This window comes from Sciurus carolinensis, chromosome 2 (assembly GCF_902686445.1).
Source record: "Sciurus carolinensis chromosome 2, mSciCar1.2, whole genome shotgun sequence".
NCBI lineage: Eukaryota > Metazoa > Chordata > Mammalia > Rodentia > Sciuridae > Sciurus > Sciurus carolinensis.
This window is the reverse complement of record NC_062214.1, coordinates 68,398,243-68,418,681: the sequence shown is the minus strand read 5'-3', so window position 1 is coordinate 68,418,681 and position 20,439 is coordinate 68,398,243. Positions and strand designations below refer to the sequence as shown.

The 20,439-nt window shown below is 44.4% G+C and overlaps 1 protein-coding gene across 1 annotated transcript in view; it reads right to left on the bottom strand.

Annotated features, from left to right (window-relative positions):
• The window catches only part of Lrrk1 (leucine rich repeat kinase 1), a 143,404-nt gene that overhangs the window by 43,253 nt on the left and 79,712 nt on the right, over positions 1-20,439 (bottom strand). Inside the window, exons 7-14 of the mRNA XM_047541288.1 lie at positions 11,550-11,776; positions 10,615-10,742; positions 10,361-10,524; positions 9,357-9,494; positions 8,057-8,169; positions 6,644-6,720; positions 1,098-1,227; positions 327-439 (exon numbers count right to left, since the gene is read on the bottom strand). Coding sequence (XP_047397244.1) covers positions 327-439; positions 1,098-1,227; positions 6,644-6,720; positions 8,057-8,169; positions 9,357-9,494; positions 10,361-10,524; positions 10,615-10,742; positions 11,550-11,776 — 1,090 coding nt within the window. The remainder of the gene's footprint in view (positions 1-326; positions 440-1,097; positions 1,228-6,643; positions 6,721-8,056; positions 8,170-9,356; positions 9,495-10,360; positions 10,525-10,614; positions 10,743-11,549; positions 11,777-20,439) is intronic.

Sequence of the window (20,439 nt, the reverse complement as noted above, 5' to 3'; positions counted from 1 at the left end):
GAATAGTTAATAGCAGATGATTGAATCTGGTGGAGAGAGGGTGCCATACCATTCACCCCAGCAATGAAGTGTCAAAGTTAAGAATCTAAGGACAATGTACTTGCTGCCTAAGAGATCACAGCTTTACTACCTGACCACTCTCATTATGATGACCCTGGGTAACTATTGCCCTAGGGACAATTCCATCGCATCTTCCAAACCCTGAAGCTGGAGCTGGGCCCCATGGGCCACCCACGGTTTCCATCTCTAGAACCTAGCAGGTGGACCTGAGGTTTTTTTTTTTCCCAAGGAGGTGATGCTATGGGGACAGGACAGAAATGTCCTACCTTCTTTTCTGATCTCTGCAGGCACATTGCTGATGCTCAGGTCTTCAGTGTCCAGCTGCCAGAGGTTGCCCAGTTGTCCCAGCTCAGGAGGGAGCTCTCGAATGCCAGGGTTGCTGAGGGTGCACATGCCCACCAGGAAAGAATACACATGTGCATGCACACACGCGTATGTGTGTGCACACGCAGCTCCCATCAGCCTCTGCAGCCTGCAGAGGTCACCATTGGCTTCCACCCCAAACCCTGCACTCCAGGTATCCCATTTGAATACAGAGTCCAAAGTCTCTCTTCCCTGGATGCTTAGTGGTAGAAATGGCATTCCTGTCTTCTGCAAGTCCAAGTCTCTGCAACTTAGAACTGGGTCCCCTCTCCTCCAATTCCCGCCTCTTTTCTACTAATTACATTGCCATCAAGATGATTACTGCCTCCTCTAGGAAAGGCAGCACATCTTTAATATTAATATAGTACTTCATATTTTCATTAAATTTTACACACAGCCTAAAAGCTCCAGCAGTATCCAGCACACAGTGAGTGCTGAGTAAGAGCTAGGATGAGGCTGGAGTGGTTCTCGTTGCAGCCTGAATAAAGTAGCAGAAGCACATATCAATGTCTCTGTCTCTCTCTCCCCCACCTCCTGGCCCATGCCCTGTGCTGAAAACCCCACTACTGCCTCTACAGACAGCTTCCTTCTGCCTGGTCCCCAGGCAATTTAAGTGACAGCAAACTGCCTCCCTGGGGGCAGAGCTGGCAGGCTGGCTCTCATCATGCACTTACTTTCCCAAGTAGAGCTCTGACAAGCTCTTCAGCAGGCAAACGGATGGAGGGACTGCATCAAGGTGGTTGTCATTCAGACAAAGGACTTCCAAAGACTCGCTTAGGAAGGCTGGGAATTCCAGCACACACGCTGTAAAGACAAGAAAAAGCAGTCTGTGTATTTTTAAATAATTCTGGCCCATTACAGTATGGAGGCCAGGTGGGTATGTAAACCCACACAAGCTCCACAGGACTTTCTTCCATCAGAGTACAATGTTCATCTCACCAACAGAGCAATTCTCATTCTGCAGACATCCTTGCATGTGTGTGTGGCAAAGATGTGACAACGATGCTTCGTGGCATGCTGCTTGCAACAACAGAGAGAGGACAACCTATGTGCCCTTTATAGTGACATGTCCACAGGGAGTTGGTTTAATGAATAATGGAATAATATGTAAGTATTACAAAGCAGGGGCCAGGTCACACGTGTAGGCATGAAGTGTTACTCAAGAGCCAGTGATGAATTGAAAAAGCAAAGTGCAGAACCACATTTCTAGAAGGCTTATTGTTGTGTCAGAAAACATCTGCAGACATGCATACACACACACATACACAGAGTGTTATATGCATGTACACATACCACGCATGCACATATGTATATGCATAAATATTACAGATAAAAACACAATTGTTAGCAACATAAAATTCCACAATTGCCTCTGGAAGAGGGTCTTATTAGAAGATTGACTCTTCAACCTATGCTCTTCGATAATGTTTGAAAATTCTGTTTTCAGATATACATGCATTACTTCTTCAATTAAATAAACCTAGTTAACTAAAAAATAACACTGTGGGCTGTCTTTATGTTGCCTAAGATGGTACTGAAAAACCAGTCAACTCTTTAGTATTCAAGGGACTTCATTAATTAGGCTAATTATGAGATTACCATTAAAATCACGTCAAATCTGCTGTTTCCAAGGCACCCGAGTGTTTGCGTTGAGCAAGAACGTGCAGTGGGGGAAGGGAGAGAGCTTGGAAAAGGACATTAATGGGGATCAGAGGTTTAGATTTCTGCAGAATCTCTAAGTGTCTTCATACTGTCCGGAAGCTTAGGGAATTTGAGATAAAAGGAGTGCCTCAAAGTCCCCTCCCTGAGTTCCCTGCCAGATGCAGAAAATGAAGAAGCTAGAATTCTTTTGTTGGGCTGAAGCCACACGTTTGGTTGCCTTTGATTACCAACTTCCCCCCCCTCCCCCGCCCCCGGCTTTTCTCCACACATGGAGCCATAGTATCAATAGTAATTGGGCAACCTAACCTCAGAGAATGTTCTGGAAGAGAGGACTGTGAAATACCAAGCTCAGTGCCTGGAAAATGTGCCCAGATGGCTGCAATGACAATGAGACTCACTGTAGGGGCCCCTGTGGAAATACAGATGCAACAGACATTTAAAGATGGCTTTGTACTAGACCTTGTACCACAGGAATATGTCCAAAAAGGTTTCTTTTATTTTTCTTTAAGGAAAAGGAATGATCAATGTCAGCCTACATTAATTCACATTTTTTAACGGAAAAACATTCATTAAGAGAAAGATTCGCTTTCTTCCCAGAGAAGGGGAACATTCTGAACACCTGGCCTCTGGGCTTTCCAATTCTGAAGTTTCCCCTGGTGTTTATGAAGCCTCTTTGGGGAACGGATGGGTGGAATGAGGAGCTGCTGTTCCAAATGGAGGCAACACCTGTCACACGCCTCCTGGCCCAGCGTGGAAAACGATGGAAACTGGGCTGGCGAGAGCATGGCTTGAGGTATTTATGAACTGTAATTATTTATTCATAAGTTATTTATGACTCTGCAGGTCTGAATTTTACCGTAAAAACAGCCATCCAAATTATTTTTGGATGAGGCTACTGCACAAATATGACCACTTGAATGTACGTAAATCTCTCTGGAATTTTACTATCCATCTGCAAACAAGTTGTCTTTTATAGATAATTCTTTACCCCAGGGTCAACATCCCTGAGAGAATAACCCTACTGAGGAAAAGGGTTCACAAGGGGCCCCCCTGCCTTCTTTTCACTCAGATGTGGGCCTCAATCTTCTAGAAGAAACTGAAAAAATCAAGAGGCCTTTGTCATTTGCCAAAGCCACAACCCACCTCAGTCAGGCAACCTCCCGGGGAGTGTGGCCTCTTTGTCTGGCTCCCCAGACAAGGTCTTGTGGGTCACCTGCAAAGTCAATTTCCAAAATGGGTACATGTTCCTATGGAACTTGTCATATGTACGGTGATCTTCCTCTCTGGTACTTTCCCAAGGGAGTGGATGGTTCTACTGAGTGAGGGCCCACCTCCTAGCACCCATCCTCCTGGTCCTAGAAGGGATTCTGCACTTCTAAACTGAAGGTCCCTTCCCAACACACAGGGTTCAACCTGCCAGCAGTGGCTTGTGGGATCAAGATCCATCCAAGCTCCTCTTTTCACGCCCATCACCCTGTTTGGCATCAACGAGAAGATGGTGTTTGTTTTCTTTTCTTCCAAGTAAGATCCCTGTCTGCACTCAATTTCTGACGTCCTAAGGCCCTTCATTTAAAAAAGGAACCAGTTATGAAATTCATAATTGCATTTCTCTATTAGTGTGGTGAAGGATCTTTTCATTTGTGTCCTGGTCGTCTGGATTCCTTTTCGGCAAACTGCTTATATCTGTTGCCTACCCCTCCCCTTTTTTCTATTTTTTTTTTTTTTTCTTTTACTTATTGGGATTTTTTTAAAAAAAATCAATTGGTAAGCATTCATTCTATCTTAGGGAAGTATGCCAATTTGTGTTGCAACAATTTCTGTTGTAAATGTTTCTTTTCATTCTATTTGAAAGATGACTTTGTTTATAATACCTTTTACTTTTCAACTTTTACAAAGCCAAAGATTTTTTAAAAAATGATTCCCAACTCCCCAGCTAGCTTTTAAAGGTCTTTATCACCTCTGTATTATATGTATGTTCTCTTAAATGTTATTTTTTTTCTTTTTCTTTTTCATTTACATCTGCTATCCACATGGACAGGATTGTGGTTGAGGTAAGCTAGGGGGCATCTAGTGTGTTTTCCTTCTAGTTAGGCAGTTATACCAACACTACTTATTAAAACAGCAAAACGTTCTTTTCCATTAAATTGAAATGCTACCTTCATCATATATTAAAATCCTTCACAGTTGTCCCTCAGTATCTGTAGGGTATTGATTCAGGATTTGTCTGCAGATGCCAACATCTGCAGGTGCTCAAGTCTCTTATATAAATGGTGAAGGCGTGGCATCTGCGTGGAACCTACACACATTCTCCTGTTGACTTTGTCAACTATAGACTACTTAAAATTCCTAATGCAATGCAAATACTAGGTAAATAATTTTTATATTGTATTGCTTAAGGGGTAATGACAAGGAAAAAATCTGTATGTGTTCAAGACAGATGCAATTTTTTTCTAATATTTCCAATCCATGATTGATTTGAACTCACAGATATGGAACCTATAGACACAGTTGGCTGACTGAATTTACTTAAGTCTGTTTTGGACTCTCCTACTGTTTTGCTGATAACATGTTTCTTTTTCAATCATATATAAACACACACACTTATGTGCGACTGACCTATTTGCATATCACGTGTATACACACATGCACACCAGCCCATCAAAAAGTGCAACAGAGGAACAGACCATTTAGTTCACCTCCTGCAAATATGTCCTGGTCTTTCTGGACAATTCCATCTCACACCAGCTATACTTGTGAACATCAATCTATGAAACTGAAGGGGAAAGTTATATTATGTTTTAAAACACCTAAATATTGGCTTCTGTTTTAGGAGACAGCACCCTGAGGGATATTTGAGTATAACTGGTTTTAGAAGTCTTAGCTTTGATCAAAAAGTAGATCTCATTGAAGTAGAAAACAGAAAAGTGATTACCAGGGTCTGAGAAAGGTGTAGAGAAGGAGAGGTGGGCAGAGGATGGTTAGTGGTTATAGGGTACTCACAGGAGGAATGACATATAATGTTCTACAGCACAGTAGGACAGCTATGGTTGACAACAGTTAATCGTATAGTTTGAATTGCTAGTAGAGAGGATTCTGAATGTTCCCATCACAGAGAAATGATAAATGTTGGTGGTATGGATATGCCAATTTCCCTGATCTGATCATTACACATTGTATACAAATACTGAAATGTCACCTTGTGCCTCATATGTAGGCAGTTATTATGTTGATTAAAAAGAAAAATATGGGTTGGGATTGTTGCTCAGTGGTAGAGAGCTTGCTTAGCATGTAAGGCAATGGGTTTGATCCTCAGTACCACATAAAAATAAATACATAAAATAAAGGACTTGTGTTCATCTACAACTAAAAGAAAAATATATTAAAAAGAATAGGTGTACACAATAAAAAAAAAAAAAAAAAAAAAAAAAAGAATAGGTGTAGGAAAAAAAATCTTGGCCTTGAGGTTAAAAAGGAGGGCCAGCTCTTTACCATGACGGACATGTCCATACCTTCCCTGGCACCTCCTAGAAGATAACAGACAAGAACTTTCCCTACCCTCTGTGCTAAACTGGCCTTGTTGAGTAACCAGTGCAAAAACTCTAGCCAAAGTTCTGTTTCTGATGTGTGGGGGAAGACCACATACTCTTCCACAACCTCAGACTAGCCTCAGCCTGTGGGGCCAAGGGTGGCTGTGGCCACCTGTGGACATTGCAAGATACTACAGTATGGCAAGAAGGACTTAATAGCATTGGTCTCCCAGCCCCAGGACTGGACTCCCACCATCCTGAACTGAAATCTATCTCTGTCACATTACCTGGAAAATCAGTCAACACTGTGCTACAAACTGAAGCATGTCCTCCATATGCATATGTGGAAGCCCTGACCCACAATATGATGGAATTTGGAGATGGGTTTTGGGGGCAGCAATTAGGTTTAGATGAGGTCATGAGGACCCTCATTATGGGATTAAAATTTTTATAAGAGGAGGAAGACAGTCCAGAGTCTCTGTCTTTCTCTTCCAGCCCTCTTCACCATATGAGGACAGTGAGGAGGTGGCTATTTGCAAGTCAAGAAGAGAGACCTGATTCACTAGAACTCAGCCATGCTGGAACCCCCACCTCAGTCTTCCAGCCTCCAGAACTGTGAGAAAATAAATGTGTGTGGAGTAAGTCATCCAAGCTATGGTATTTTGTTATGGTAGTCTGAGGTGACTAAGACCCTGAGAGACTTGGTTTCTTCATGTACAAAAGAAGAACTGCAGCCCACACCTTATCTTTGTAACCTGTTTAGGGCAGTACTCAGAACGCAGTAGATAGCTACCAGCATCCCTGGACTTCAAACAGGAAACCAGGACTTCAGGACATGGGCATGGCATGCACATGACATGAGTAACCGGTACTTTTCACCTGAGGGTTTTTCATCCATGGTCATCTCTGGCATTCCAACAGGCACGGAAGGGTAAAGCCGATGAGGCCACTCCCCTGCTCTGTGGAGCAGGGAACCAGGCAACCCTGCTGGGCCTCAGCTCAGTACACCAACTCTTCCCACCAGCACCCACCTGCCTCAGTCCCTGAACGCTGGCGGCCTCTGGTGGTGAAAAAGGAAATACGCTTTGTTTTAAGTCCGTCTTCATTTCTGTGGGAGGAGGGTGACAAGAATCAAAATTTAAGGAGAGTGTAACAAACCCATTATTATTTTGGTTGAGACTATATAGTGATCCTTGGACAAGGCAGGAAATTCTTGTAGCAGGTGTCTAGGCTCCTTGCAGCCCATATACAGCCGTGGAGCTTGGGGGCTTTTGGAAAGGTGTTTAGAAAGGATGATCTAACCCCAGCATAACTGGTGGTTTCCATTCTCGGGCTTTTCCACTGAGGCAGGTGTGAGTGTGTGCTGTGCCTGGCACATCCCAGGGGCTGATATACTGCACATCCCGCTCCCATCCCAGGAGAGAGCTCCCTTTGAGTCTATGTTCTGTTGAGATGCTGAAGAAAAGACCTTCAGCAAATGACCCACAGGCTCCTCTTCAGGACCGAAAGGATGGGCTAGGTTCAATCCCCACTCTTCACCTTTTATTGGAAGGTGGTGGGGTGGGTACATTTCTTCAACCAATATATATGTTAGTGGTCAGTAAAGACTTCTGTCTTTTGGATTACAGTTTAGGCTGAAGTGAGAGAAGAGCTTGCCTAGGAAATGGAGTCACTGTTAAGGACTGAATTGTGTCCCCTGGAATTCATACGTGAAGTCCTAACCCTTAAGGACTTTAGAGAGTGATTGGATTTGGAGATGGAGGTTGAGCACCCTTATCCAGAAGTCTGAAGTCCAAACCACTCCAAAATCCCAACTTGGTGAGTGCTAATATGCGGTCACAGTGGAAAATTCCATACCTGACATCATATGATGGGTTGAAGTCAAAACGCAGGCATACTAAATACATTGTACAAGATTACCTTCAGGTGATGCATATAAGGTATATAAGAAACATAAATAAATTTTGTAATTTAACTTGGGTTGCCTCCTCAGGGCATCTCATTATGTATATGAAAATATTTCCAGTCTGAAAAAAGTCCCAAATCTGAAAGACCCAATGATTTTGAATAAAGGATATTGAAAATATAGGGTCTTTAAAAAGGCAATAATGTTAAAATGAGTTCATTAAGAGTGGGGCCCTATGACCCAGTATGACTGTGTCCTTATCAGAAGAGGAAATTTGGATGCTGACACACAGAAGATAGACCACCTGGAGACACAGGGACAAGATAGCATCTGTAGGCCAAGGAGAGAGGCCTCGGGAGAAACCAACCCTGGTACCTTGAACTTGGACTTCCAGCCTGTAGGACTGGGAACAACTGGTTGTGTAGTTTAAGGCCGGGGCCTGTGGTATCAGCCTTAGCTGACTGACATAGGCATCATCCCTCGGTCTGCTTAACTGTGGCCACACACACCTTTAGGGGTATAGAGAGCTCTTGCTTACTTGCCAAGTTGGTTTCTGGAGAGGTCTAGAGTTTTGAGTTGCCTGCAAGTCCACTTCTCTTGAGGTGGCAGTGCTACCAGCTGGTTTCCCTGTAACCTCAGGAACATGAGGGCCTGAGAGAGAATGAGCGAGCGATAAGCAAAGATGGGGTCAAACACGAAAAGGGAGGCTAGTCCAAGGAGAAAAGCCAGTCAGTTCCCTAACAAAACTCAGCCAGATGGTTGCAGCCAGTTCACCTTTACAAGGATCCCAAATATATAGTCTCTGAAAATTCATGAAATCATATCAGACAGAGAAGATGAAACAATGTATCCATAGAAGGGCTTCCCTTGAAATCAGTGAGAGGTAATCCTCACAGAAGGAAAGGAATTGGAGCCCCTCCCAGGGTTAAGGGTTTCTGAGCGACACCTTACTGGTGGACCTCTCCTGGGAGGGGCACCCGCCTGGTGCACACAGGATCACCTCTGGGGGAAGCAGCGTGGTGCTGAGCGCCCTGGGTCTCCATGTTGGACTTTGGGAGTATTGTAGGTTGGATCTGGAATGACTCTCACAGGTCCATGTGTTACAGGCTTGGACTCTCTTCGGTCCACGGTACTACTGCGAGGCAGTGAAGCCCTTCAGAGGCAAGGCCTGGGCTGGGGTCGTGGCTCAGTGGTAGGGTACCTGCCTAGTACGTGTGAGGCGTTGGGTTCCATCCTCAGCACCATGTAAAAATAAATAAATAAATAAAATAAAGGTATTGTGTGCATCTACAACTAAAATTATTAAAAGAAAAAAAGAGGGAGCGCCTGGTGGGAGGCCTTCTGGTCCCTGAGGGTGTCTCCTTGAAGGGGATAGTGGGACCCTACTGTCTTCCTCTTTCTCTTCATTTTTAGTATCAACCACGAGGAGACTGGCTTTGCTCCCTCACAAGCTCCCTCACACAATGTGCCACCTCACCATTGGCCCAAAAGCAATGGGGCCAACCAATTATGGACTGGTACCTCAAAAACTGTGAGTCCAAATAAACCTTTTTTCATTATAAGTTGGTTATCTTCAGAATTTGTTACAGTAATGGAAAGCTAATTAACACAGGGAAACGACCCCATCCTCCCGCCACCCTAGCACAGCTGTATCCACAGACATGTTCTCCCCACCTTCCTGTCTTTGCTCCTAACCATGTGTGTTTTTGATAGCTAAATTTTTCCTTCACTTTTCTTTTTTCCTTATTTGTCTCAGGAAAATCACAGGTTTCACTGTGAGGTGGTGTGATTTTTCTCACCAAAGCTGAAAATGAGAAATAAAGTGATGTTAGACTTACATCAAGCTGAAAAAGTCCCAGGGGAACTTCTTTCAGTGCATTTTCAGAGAAATCTACATCCTTGAGGTGATTTTTCCAAAAGATAGCCATTTTGTCTGGCAGGGATTCCAGGGCATTTTTGGATGCTTTACAACATTTCTAGGAGTTTGATGAGAAAGAAAACGAATATTAATTAGCTCTCTCAATGCAATGGGGCCTATAAGACTGCTTCCAAATTTGATGTTCAAAACAAGACCATTATAATAGGGCTCTGTAATAAATGCGAAGCAGCATGGGGAAAGAGGCTATGAACTCTCCTTGCCCTTGTTGTCCTGCCCCTGCTCCAAGGAAGGGATGGGAACGGCGTTTCCTGGGGAGACGAAGGTGGCTCACAGTCCTTCTCCTTCATTTCAGAACATCCGGCCCATTGTCCAGGGAAATAATGGAACAATTCAGAACCACGCTCTAGAGAGAAACTGGTTTCCCACACACATATGGTCAAACTAGAAATGTTAATGCGAGAGATGGAGAATTTCCTGGTCTAAAACCAACAGCATGAAAGCACAAATATTCTTTATGCCACTCCATGTTCCATTTGTTTTAACAAGAAAAATTCCCAAGAAACAAAAACACTATTTAGTTGGCAGGGTTGTGAATGTAGATTGTTTCTTGGTCTTATTTTATAGTTGTGGAAAAAGAACTGAACCCCCTTTTGTGGGCAGAACTATCCTCCTGTGCCAGCGCGTAAGCTGCTGTTCTGGAAAGCTCTGGGGGTGTCGCTGTGTGACTTTGGAACCCAGAGCCAAGAGGGCTGGCTTACAGATGAGCTGCTGGCCTGAGACACTTCGCCTAGGTGCAATGCTGAGTAACATGGATGCTGAGTAACAGCATCCTCAGCTACAACATGGGAGCGACAGTTCTCATATCCAGGGTAGCCACCAAGGAGATGAAGAGAGAATGAACAGAGAAGGCTCTGTGAGGTTCCTGTGACATGCAGAGTTGACTGTGGCTTTCATGATACTAACCAACGGGCAGGCCCAGGGCTCTGGAAATGTTTTCAGGTTGTTTCTGGAGACATTCAGACAACTGAGTGACTTGAAAGAGTGCAGGAAGAGGACAGGGAGCTCTGTCAATTTATTGTCAGACAGATCAAGTTCCTGTAACTTTCGCAACCCAATCCAGTTAGTGGCTGGAGGGGAAGAAAAAGCATGAATTGGTAAAAATATCTGTGTCAAGAAAAAAATGACAATTATATCAGGTCACTGATGATAAAACATACCGTTTTCTTCTTCAAACAGTTTTTCTAAGTAATTTTTTGAAGCTGTCAGTTTTTGAAGTTTTGAGAGATGCAAGAACCCGGGTGGGAGGTGGGACAACTTATTGCTGGAAATGTCAATTTCAAGTAGCCTGTGTTTGGGGAAGAAAAAAATCAAGGCAGCAGAAGAAAGAGTAAAACACCACTGTACATATTTCTCCATAAACAAGGTGTACTTTTTTCTTTTTCTCCCTGCACATGGTTAAAGAGCATGCTGGAAAGATAGTGCATATGATTTCTATTCATTTAGTTAACTGTTACCATGCTTGGCATAAAGAAAAATTAAATTTTTCTTTTGTGGACCCTCATCCTGCTGACCAACAGGGATTAAAACCTTTCAGATGCATGGACAGCAAAGTGAGCTGGTGCCCTGACAGCTGAAGACCACAGAGAAGGGCTTTTAATCTTTTGGACCCTTGCAGATCTGCCTATCTGCCCAGATGGCCCGGGCCCTTTAAGTTTGTAGTGTGCAAAGCTCACTTGTGAGGTCCACATGCTGACCCCCAAGTTCTTTCCTCTTACCTCATTTAGAACCTCAGCTTTTGCAACCAGCTCAAATCCTTTATGGAACAAGGCCTTGACAGTGTGTATCCTAAAGAAATCGATTAAGTGTGGGCCTTCCCCTTTCATGCAACCCAGGAAGCTTCTGGTCGCCATCCTCTGACTCCTGTGCAGGATCAAGATGCCTATCTTGGTCAGGCAGTTCTGCACAGCCATGAGTGAGCTGTGTACCTTGGGCCAGGCTGCCTCTCTGTGTTCACCTGTAAAGGGACCATGGACCTGGTTCCCCTGCTCCCTACAGCTTGTATAACCATAGCTACAACTTCCTCTTCTCATTTCAGACAGAACTTTTGTTTTCAAAACCCCAAAATATAACCAGGGTGGCAACCAGGGCGCACCTGGAACAGATGATCTCATCTGATGACTGCACGCCAGGCAGTTCCCCCAGGTGGTTGTCTGAGAGATTCAGCTTCCGGAGGTTGATGAGTCCCCACGGAATGACCGAGGGGAGGGAAACCAGGCAGTTGGCAGAAAGATCAAGCTCCGTGATCTGGCAGGAGATGTCTATGAGCCAGTCGAGATCCACCCAGGGCAACCTAAGATGGGACCATTTCACACGAAGTGCCTGGTGTTGGAGAAAAAGGAAAAGCACAGTCAAGTGGTGAGTCCAGGATCAATGTCGGTGTGAAATAAAGCAGGGTCAATCAAGTGTGTCTGTGTGCCCACCCCAGACACAGCCTAAGATGCTGGGACCATGCCTATCTAGTCTCCCCAGTCCCTGCCATGGTGGCCAGCACCAGAGAAGTGTCTGTTCTGATCTGCACCTGCTGCCGAAAGGTAATCTCTGCACAGTTACATCAACTCACTCTCCAGCCTCCAGAGGGCGCCAGTGTATTCAGAGCCAACCCTTTAGGGGCTGGTCCCAGTTGGGGCAAGAGCATAGCAGCAATCATCCTGTGTGCAAAGGAGGCCACCAAGGCATGGAGGAGCCTCTCCCAGACTGGAAATGCAGGCTATGGACCCAAACTTGGCTCTCTGAACTCTTTCGGGGCTCTCTTTCTTGTGATTAGGGCAGCTGTTGTCTGCAGCTGCCCTCACTGTGGCAGGACACATTGCATGCTTTGTGGACCGGCTGCTTCCAATGGCCACACCATATATGAAGACAGAACTCTGACCCAAATCCACAGGAAACTGCTGAGGAAACCAACCCCTGTAGCTATAATAAATAGCCCAGAAAGCTAGCTGGCTGCAAGTCAGATATGCAGATATGCCAGTTTGGTGAACTAAACGATAACTTCTATGACCATTAGTCCAGAATGGTCAAGACTTTATTAATAACTTCTCTAATTTTTTTTCCTACTTCAGACTTAGGACCAACCAGAGAAAGTCAAATATGCTCCCTAACCAATCCTATGGTATGCCCTGCTTCCTGTGAACCACCTCCAGCTTCCCCAGGAACGGCCCCCCGTCCAGGCACACAGGGGGCCTTCCCTTTGTTGCTTTCCCATTCCTCTCCTGCTTTGAGACTGCCACATGCAAGTGACAGAGACAGACTCTCTGAATGTGGTAAGCCCAGAGTAAAGACTTTTCTCCTTTAGTTGGTCTTTGTTTTATTTCCACAGGAGGAAGTCAGAAAGTCCAGTGGTTTTCTGGTGTGGGGTGGCAAAAGAGATCTGGTTAAATACATATGAGCAGGACTTTTTCTTTTTGATTATCAAAGAATTTGGGGCTCAATTAGGTCTCTGAGGAGAGGAAATCTGCTTTTTGGCTTGTTTCTCCAAAGCAACTGGAAATCTGTAACGGAAAATTAAAGGAACAGAAATATAAACAAAAATTAGTGCTTCGCAAATGGGAAATTTAAGAACCCACAGGGACTGTGGGAAAAGTACCAATGGTGGGATAAATTGGCTTTCAAAATTTGGCAGCAGCGGAGGTATTCTTATATGGCCACTAGATGGCGGTGTGTACTTGTCTTAGTCGCAGCCAAATCCTGGGGATTGGAAAGGCTGGGTCCACACCTCCTCAAGCTTGGGTCTGAACCAAGCGAATGATGAGGCTCCAACCCCCACCCCAGCTCCGTTCTTCCCTTTTACCTTAAGTTTGAAAACAATTTAAAAACTAGATTCACCAATTGTTAATATATTGTCACACTTGCTTTTTCTCTTCTACACACACACACATACTTCACTGCTTGCTGAATCATTTGTGAGTAAATGATACACCATGATGCTTCACCCCTAAAACCTTCAGCACATATTTCTGAAGAACAAGGATATTTTCACACATGAGCATATAATTTTCAAGAAATGTGACATCAATATTATCAAGTCTCTAGTCCATATTCAAATATTCCAGTTATCCAAGAAATGTCTTCTATGACTATTTTGTGTCCTGATCCCAGGTCCCATCAAGAACCATACACTGTATTTAGTTGTCATGTCCTATTACTTTTCTTCAATCTGGAATAGTCCTCATGCCTTTTTGTGACTTTTCGACACTGGCATTGCCATTTTCCAAGCCATTCCAGTTAGTCTTTATAGAAAAATGGCATAATCTGAATTTACTCAATTGTGTTCCTCAAGTTTAGATGTACCATTTTGGAGATAATGTTGAGTCCTTCCCACTGACTCCCACCAGGGGGCAATAGATGTCATGGGATCCTACTTGCCAAGTTGGGAGTCCTTGGTTAAGATGGTATCCGTTTAAATTTATGGCATTTGCAGGCAAATGGATGAAATTGGAGAATATCATGCTAAGTGAGATAAGCCAATCTCAAAAATCCAAAGGACGAATGATATCGCTAATAAGTGGATGATGACACATAATGGGGGGTGGGAGGGGTTAGTGTTAGGGTTAGAGTTAGGGTTGCGGGGGGCAAGAATGGAGGAAGGAAGGACTGTATAGAGGGAAAAGAGGGGTGGGAGGGGTGGGGGGAAGGGGAAAAATAACAGAATGAATCAAACAACATTACCCTATGTAAATTTATGATTACACAAATGGTATGCCTTTATGCCATGTACAAACAGAGAAACATCATGTATCCCATTTGTTTACAATAAAAAAAAAGATGGTATCCATTCTCTTTTGTGAAGGTACATTTTACATTTTGGGATTAACATACAATATGTAATATCTGTGATATTCTGACACTATGTGAATATTGTGATATTGTGACACTATGAGCACTCTGCACTTACATCATTGCACCCAGTGGATTTAACATTCATTGTCAATCTTGGTCGGGATCAATTAAAACAATGGTGGTTGCAAAGCTTTGATTTTTTTTCCCCCAAACGACATCCACTTCTACATTTATTATCTGGCATTCTTTTCTGTGCAAGAGTGCCCCCCACCACATTTAAATGTCATTCTGGACTCATGGATTCTTTTTTTTTTTTTTTTAATTCGAAGCATTATAATTCATCATTATCATTATTTCTTTTGATGTCCAAGTTGTCCCCAGTCTGTCCAGGGGGAGTTCCATCTTGGGGGCTCCTATGTTCCTCTGACAGTCTTATCAGTTTCTGGGTGCTTCCTTACTTCCTAGCAAAATAAGATGTTCCACTTTCTTATGCTGGCTAAGCCCAATCCCTGGAACCAGACCTGATTTCCTTTAGTGGAAAATGGAATTAGAAACCATGATCTGGGTGTTAGGTGTGCTTGTCACTGCTGGAGTGTCAGTGCTTCTCAGTCCATTGATCTGACACAGTTCTATGTTTACCATGAGTGTGTTCTGATGCCCTTAATTCAAACTCAGCTACATGGTGTTCTTAACCTTTCATTAATTCATATCTGCACCACCCTTTACTTTGGTATGGTTGGTTTTAATTTATTAAATAAGCAGTTGGGGTCAGATAACGTCCAAGTCACTTTTGGACCCAGGGTGTTTTCTGGCTGCTGATTCTGCAAAGTACTGTGGCCTCTCCTCACGGGGAGTCTTAGGGTAAGTCTAACAGTCAACTCAGCAACAGGTTGAGAGGAAGGTGACCAGGCAGTCTTTGCAAAGCCAAGTCAAAGAAAACCTTCTGCAGGGCATGGCCGTCTCCATCCTGAGCTCATAGAGACATACCCAGGTCCTGGGAGTTGGGGCCAGACAGCTGGACACCAAGCCAAGGTATCCATATTGCATTCCAACTTCCTCCACTCACCCTGTATGGCCATGGTGGTTGTTCCACATCAAACAATTTGGACCCAAACAGAAACAGCAACCAAACGCAAGATGAAAAGGAGGTTTCAAAACCAACCAGGAAGCTGGTTTTGGTTTTTAACTTTGACAACAGATTTTAGGTGTCTGTTGAAAGTTTTATAAATAAAAATTTGCAAGACAAAGAGAATAAACAAGAAAAGACTTTGATTGTTACTGTGACATGAGTAAATGTGACACAGATGATCTAGACATCCTTGGGAGTTGAGCACAGAGATTGCTCTGGATACACCTTACAGTGGTAACTTCCTGTCTTCTTACCTGGAGCTGCAGCCTTGAACCCCATCAGGAGCAGGGCTCAGCCTTGGTTTGCTTAACTCCATGAGCTCTGGGCAACTTGTAGCGGAGGTGGACACTTTCCCAGGTTTCATCCAGTTCAACTTCTCCTCTATTAACTTCCCCACTGAATCTGCTGCACTGACTCAATCTAAGGGTGGTCTTCCCTGCTTTGACAGGTGGCATAGTCAATCAGGACCTGAAGAGCACACCTCCCATGCTCTGGACTTCCTTTATGGCTCCACATCATGTGTACCATGCAGCAGACACTAAAGTGTTTGTGGGTTACAGAGAACACAGCCCCCAAGACCTGCAGTCCATCCTTTCTACATAGCTCTAAACAGATCAATCATCCTAAAATATCAGGTCTGCTAAAATCCCTCCAGCCTCTCTCCCACCCCAACTTTGCCTTTAGCAGAAGATCCAAACTCCTTCCCATGCAGCCTCTTGCCTCCACAATCTTCCCCCCAACCCATGTTTCCAACTTCAGGTCTCACCATCTTCTCCACAGCCTCTTTCCACCTGCCAAGAGCAATAGTTGCCCCACAGAGATGCCTTCTGCATTCCTGCTGTTTGTGGGATTAATTGATTCTGGGTGAAAGAAGTTGAGGGATGGGCACTTTTAGATTAGGGGAATCCAGGCCAAAGAGGAACTGCTTATCAAAGCACAGGCACTGCTTTCTTATAAATCAACCACAGGGTTCAGAAAGTGGGCTCAGAAAGTAGGCTCAGAAAGTGGGCCCAACCCTGGCATTCGCAGGCTGGGAGTGAGGGGGTAAAAGGATGTGGATTGGTAACTGTTCCATGTGACAAAGGGACTGACTGCCAGGCTGCCAGGTGCTCTGGGGCTCCAGGTGTTCCCCCTGGAATAGGGTTGTCAGGGTGACAGAAAGGATAGAGATGGGAAGACCATGTGGGAAATACAAGGTTGGCTTGGCCTGGAGCCAAGAGAAACTTCAAAGTCTCCTGAGAGCTTGCCTCCTTTAGCTGGTGGGTGTCCCTAAGTCAGCAAGGACTCCTAGGTGCTAGGGGCAGGGTTGATCTGTGTCTCTGTGTGTTCTGTGATGAAGGCTAAACAATTCCCCCACTTCCCACCTCTGCACCCTGCTCCATTTCTTCTCCCCTGGACTTCACAACTCTCTCTCCTATATAAATCCTATGATTCCTGCAAATTCTTTGTATTAGTCCATCTTATGCTACTATAACAAAATATGTGGGTATGGGTATTTTATATTTTAGGAAAAGAGGTTTATTTAGATTACATTTTTCAAGATTCAAAAGCATGGTTGTCAGCATCTGCTTGGTTCTAATGAGTCTCCTTGGTTACATCACAACATGGCTGAGGGCATCATAGTGGTGGAACATATAAGAGTAAGAGGAAGGGACTCACACAGCACGAAGCCAGAGAGGGATTTGAGAGTCAGGTATGCTTTTTTTTTTTTAAATAAATAACAACTCACCCTGATGAGAACTCATTCATCCTGCAAGACCAGCATTAATCCCTTCTAAGGGAATGCTCCCAATGATTTAAACACCTTCTACTAGGCTCCACCTCTTAAAGGTCCCACCACCTCTTAATACCTCTCTATTGGGAACCAAGTCTCCAGCAAATGAACTCTTGGGGGACAAACTACATTCAAACCACAACACCCTGTTTCAAGGGCCACCTTTTTCACCCCAACCACAGTGTCTGTTACCCTTATAGAATAGGGTCACTGAGTTCATATATCCAACAATATTTTCTTGAGTAGTACTGCTCAAGTACTGTGTTAACTATTCTGGTAGGCAGTGGGGTGGAAATAAAGCTGCAGCTGCTGCAGACAGAACCAAAACCCAGAGAGTTTAGGGTCCAGAGGGAAGAGATGTGTGCATGCAGACCTGGGTATATGTGTCTCTCAGGCTGCTCTAGCTCAAGGGTTCCTTGGTCTTCATGGACTCGTATGAGTGCATAGTGGTAGTGGACCCACCCAGATAAGAAAGAACACTTTATGGAAACCTTCCATGCTTCTTTTGGGGTGACCATTCTATCAGAAGAAAATCACCAAAAAGAATGAATGGCTTCCTTAGAGGCCAAGAAGAGGAGGAGGCAGAGGCTGCTAAAGGTCCTAGAGCTCTTTTTAGGTCCTACCCAGCTGGGTTTCTTCATGATTGACATCCGATAAACTCAAGTGCAGAGAGAAGTGGGAAAAGGCAGAAGAGGTTTGAAAACATGACAACACTCTTGGGAGAGGCACATTGTGAAATGGTATCTGGGTTAGACGGAGGTGGAAAAACATGTAAGACTTCTACCTGGTCTTGAGTTGGTCTGGAAACTTTGGTTTACATAATTTATTATCTTTCTGGTGTACAGGCATTCCAGGGTGCCCAAGTGTTCACAAAGTGCCAGGGAGAAAGGAGAGAGAATGTCCAATTAAAACCATGTCTATGCACTTGACACAGAAACAGGCCCAGCAAGCCCTGAAGTGTTCACTGCTTATTTGTGTTTAGTCCAGGCATAATCACAACAAACAAGGTTCTGAGGAAGTGCAGCCAGCCATTGTACAATGCAGTCCATGAAGGCTGAACTGCACAATCAAAGACAGCTGGCTGCAGACTCCCACCAACTCAACAGTGTAATGGTCCAGCCACACCCACCCCTGTGTAAACAGATGGAAAATGTGCTCTTGTTTGTCTTCCAGCTTGAGCCCTTTAAATGTCAGGCTAAATAAAAGGAAGTACCTCTTTCCCCAGAAGACCCAGAATAGTGACTCAGAAAGCTTGTCTTCATAGGCAGTGGTAGCGACTGGGATGGTTTCAAGAAGGATTTAAGGGCCATGGGTTCCTTACAGAGAGTGAAGCCTGGAGAAGGCCTCCTTGCTGGACAGTGGAACTGGCAGTTCAAAAAGGCAATTATCTGTCCTGACACAATGCTTCTGGATGTCACTGGACATAAAGTGGTACTGGTCACAATGACATCTCTTATGTTTTAATGTCAGTTAAACCCTATTGGTGGAAGAAAAAATGGTTAATCAAGGGGCTGGAGTCCACAATGCTTTTAGACTGGTTTTGAAGCTCTGGAGATTCAGGCTGAACACAGAAAAGAATTCTTGGCTCCTGGGACAGGCAGGAGTGCTTCTGCCCGATTTTGTTGGGTGGAGTTCTGATGTTCACTCCTTAGCATGTCTCTGCCAACCCCATAATGCTGAACTCATAACTCTTCTTCCTCTGTTCCCAGCTCATTGTTCCTGTTGGTTGGTCTGTGCTAGACATCTGTGGGTAACTAAACATAGTCAGAACCATCCCCCCTAGAGGCTGAAAATCCCTCAAAGGGATAGACTAATGCTAAGTCAATCGATGTCTATTCAATTAAGACACACATGTTAAAAAGGAAGGAATAAACAGAATGTTCTATACTCTATTTTTCAATCCCTGGTCCATATAAATCCCAAGATTTTCTTTTGGAGGTAAGCAAAGATTCCTGGGATGACGGAAGATACTTTTTCCTTGTTGAGTCAGCCACTAAGACAAGAGTTATTTTTATAGAACTAACCAGCAGCTGGAGAAGGGGCCAAATCAACTGGTCTAAATCTAAAAGGAACTAACTCACTCAAAGCCCTGAAGAACAAACCAAAGATACACTAAAAATAAAGAAGCTCAGAGCTGCAGATCCCGTGACAGTGTCTGAAGACTTGTCTCAGGTCACCTGACCAATCAATGACAGAAGAGAAGAAATGATGGCTGAAGAAGGGGTCTATGCACTCGTGCTGATGGGTTGGGGGTAAATTTCAAGTCTGCAAGTGGGGAACCCAGACCATCGGAAGCAGCTCTGAGTGAGAGGGATCCAGCTGGACAGAGAATGAGCAATGCAGGGACAGCAGCTCTGTCCCCACCTCCTTGTGCATGCCAAGACTCCAACAGAACCAGAACAGGCTGTGCCCTGACCTTGACCCCAGACAAATCCTCAGTAACAGACTTCTAAACACCTAGTTTTCAAGTCTCTGCACCTGGTGGAAATAGGCTGTCAAGGTGAGGGGGGACATTGAAAAGGATGAGAAGGACATTGAAACTTGACTGGCTGTTCACCTGGCGCATGTGGCTGCCTATGGAGGGTGAACCCAGGCTAAGTGCAATGGCTGCAAGGTTAGTGTGAGGGGTTGAGTGTGTCCCTCCAAAAAGATATGCTGAAGTCCCCCATCCCAACCCGCAACTCAGAGCGTGATCTTAATTGGAAATAGGGTCTTTACAGAGGCAATCAAGTTAAAATGATGTTATTAGGATGAGCCCTCCTCCAATATGCCTGGTGTCCTTATGAGAAGACGATGTGAAGACACACAGGGAGAATGTGGCCATGTGACAGAAATGATGCGTCTACAAGCCAAGGGGCTCAAGCATTGCTGGCCAACACCAGAAACTGGGGAGTGCAGCACGATTCTCCCTCAGAGTCCTAGAAGGAGCCAACACTGCCCAGACCTTGATTTTGGCATTCTGGCCTTCAGAACTGTGAGAGAAACAAGTTCTGCTGCTTCAAGTCACACAGGTTTTGGCATTTAGTTATGGCAGCTCTGGGAAACTCACACAGACGGGAACGAGCGAAAGAGGTAGAGGGCCCAGGACATTCCACCCACAGAGACCCACAGATGGGGACAGGAAAAGAGAGAATCAGATTCTTGAAAATCTGAAGGTATGCCTGTTAGAGAGTAAATTAGAAATATAATGTTGAAAGGCAGCAAAAATGATAGTAAAATCAGTCACTATAGGGGAGAGACTTTGAGGACCCTGTGGTGTAAAAGCAGAATTTCAGAAAGGTCTTGAGAACCTTCTGTGGTTCT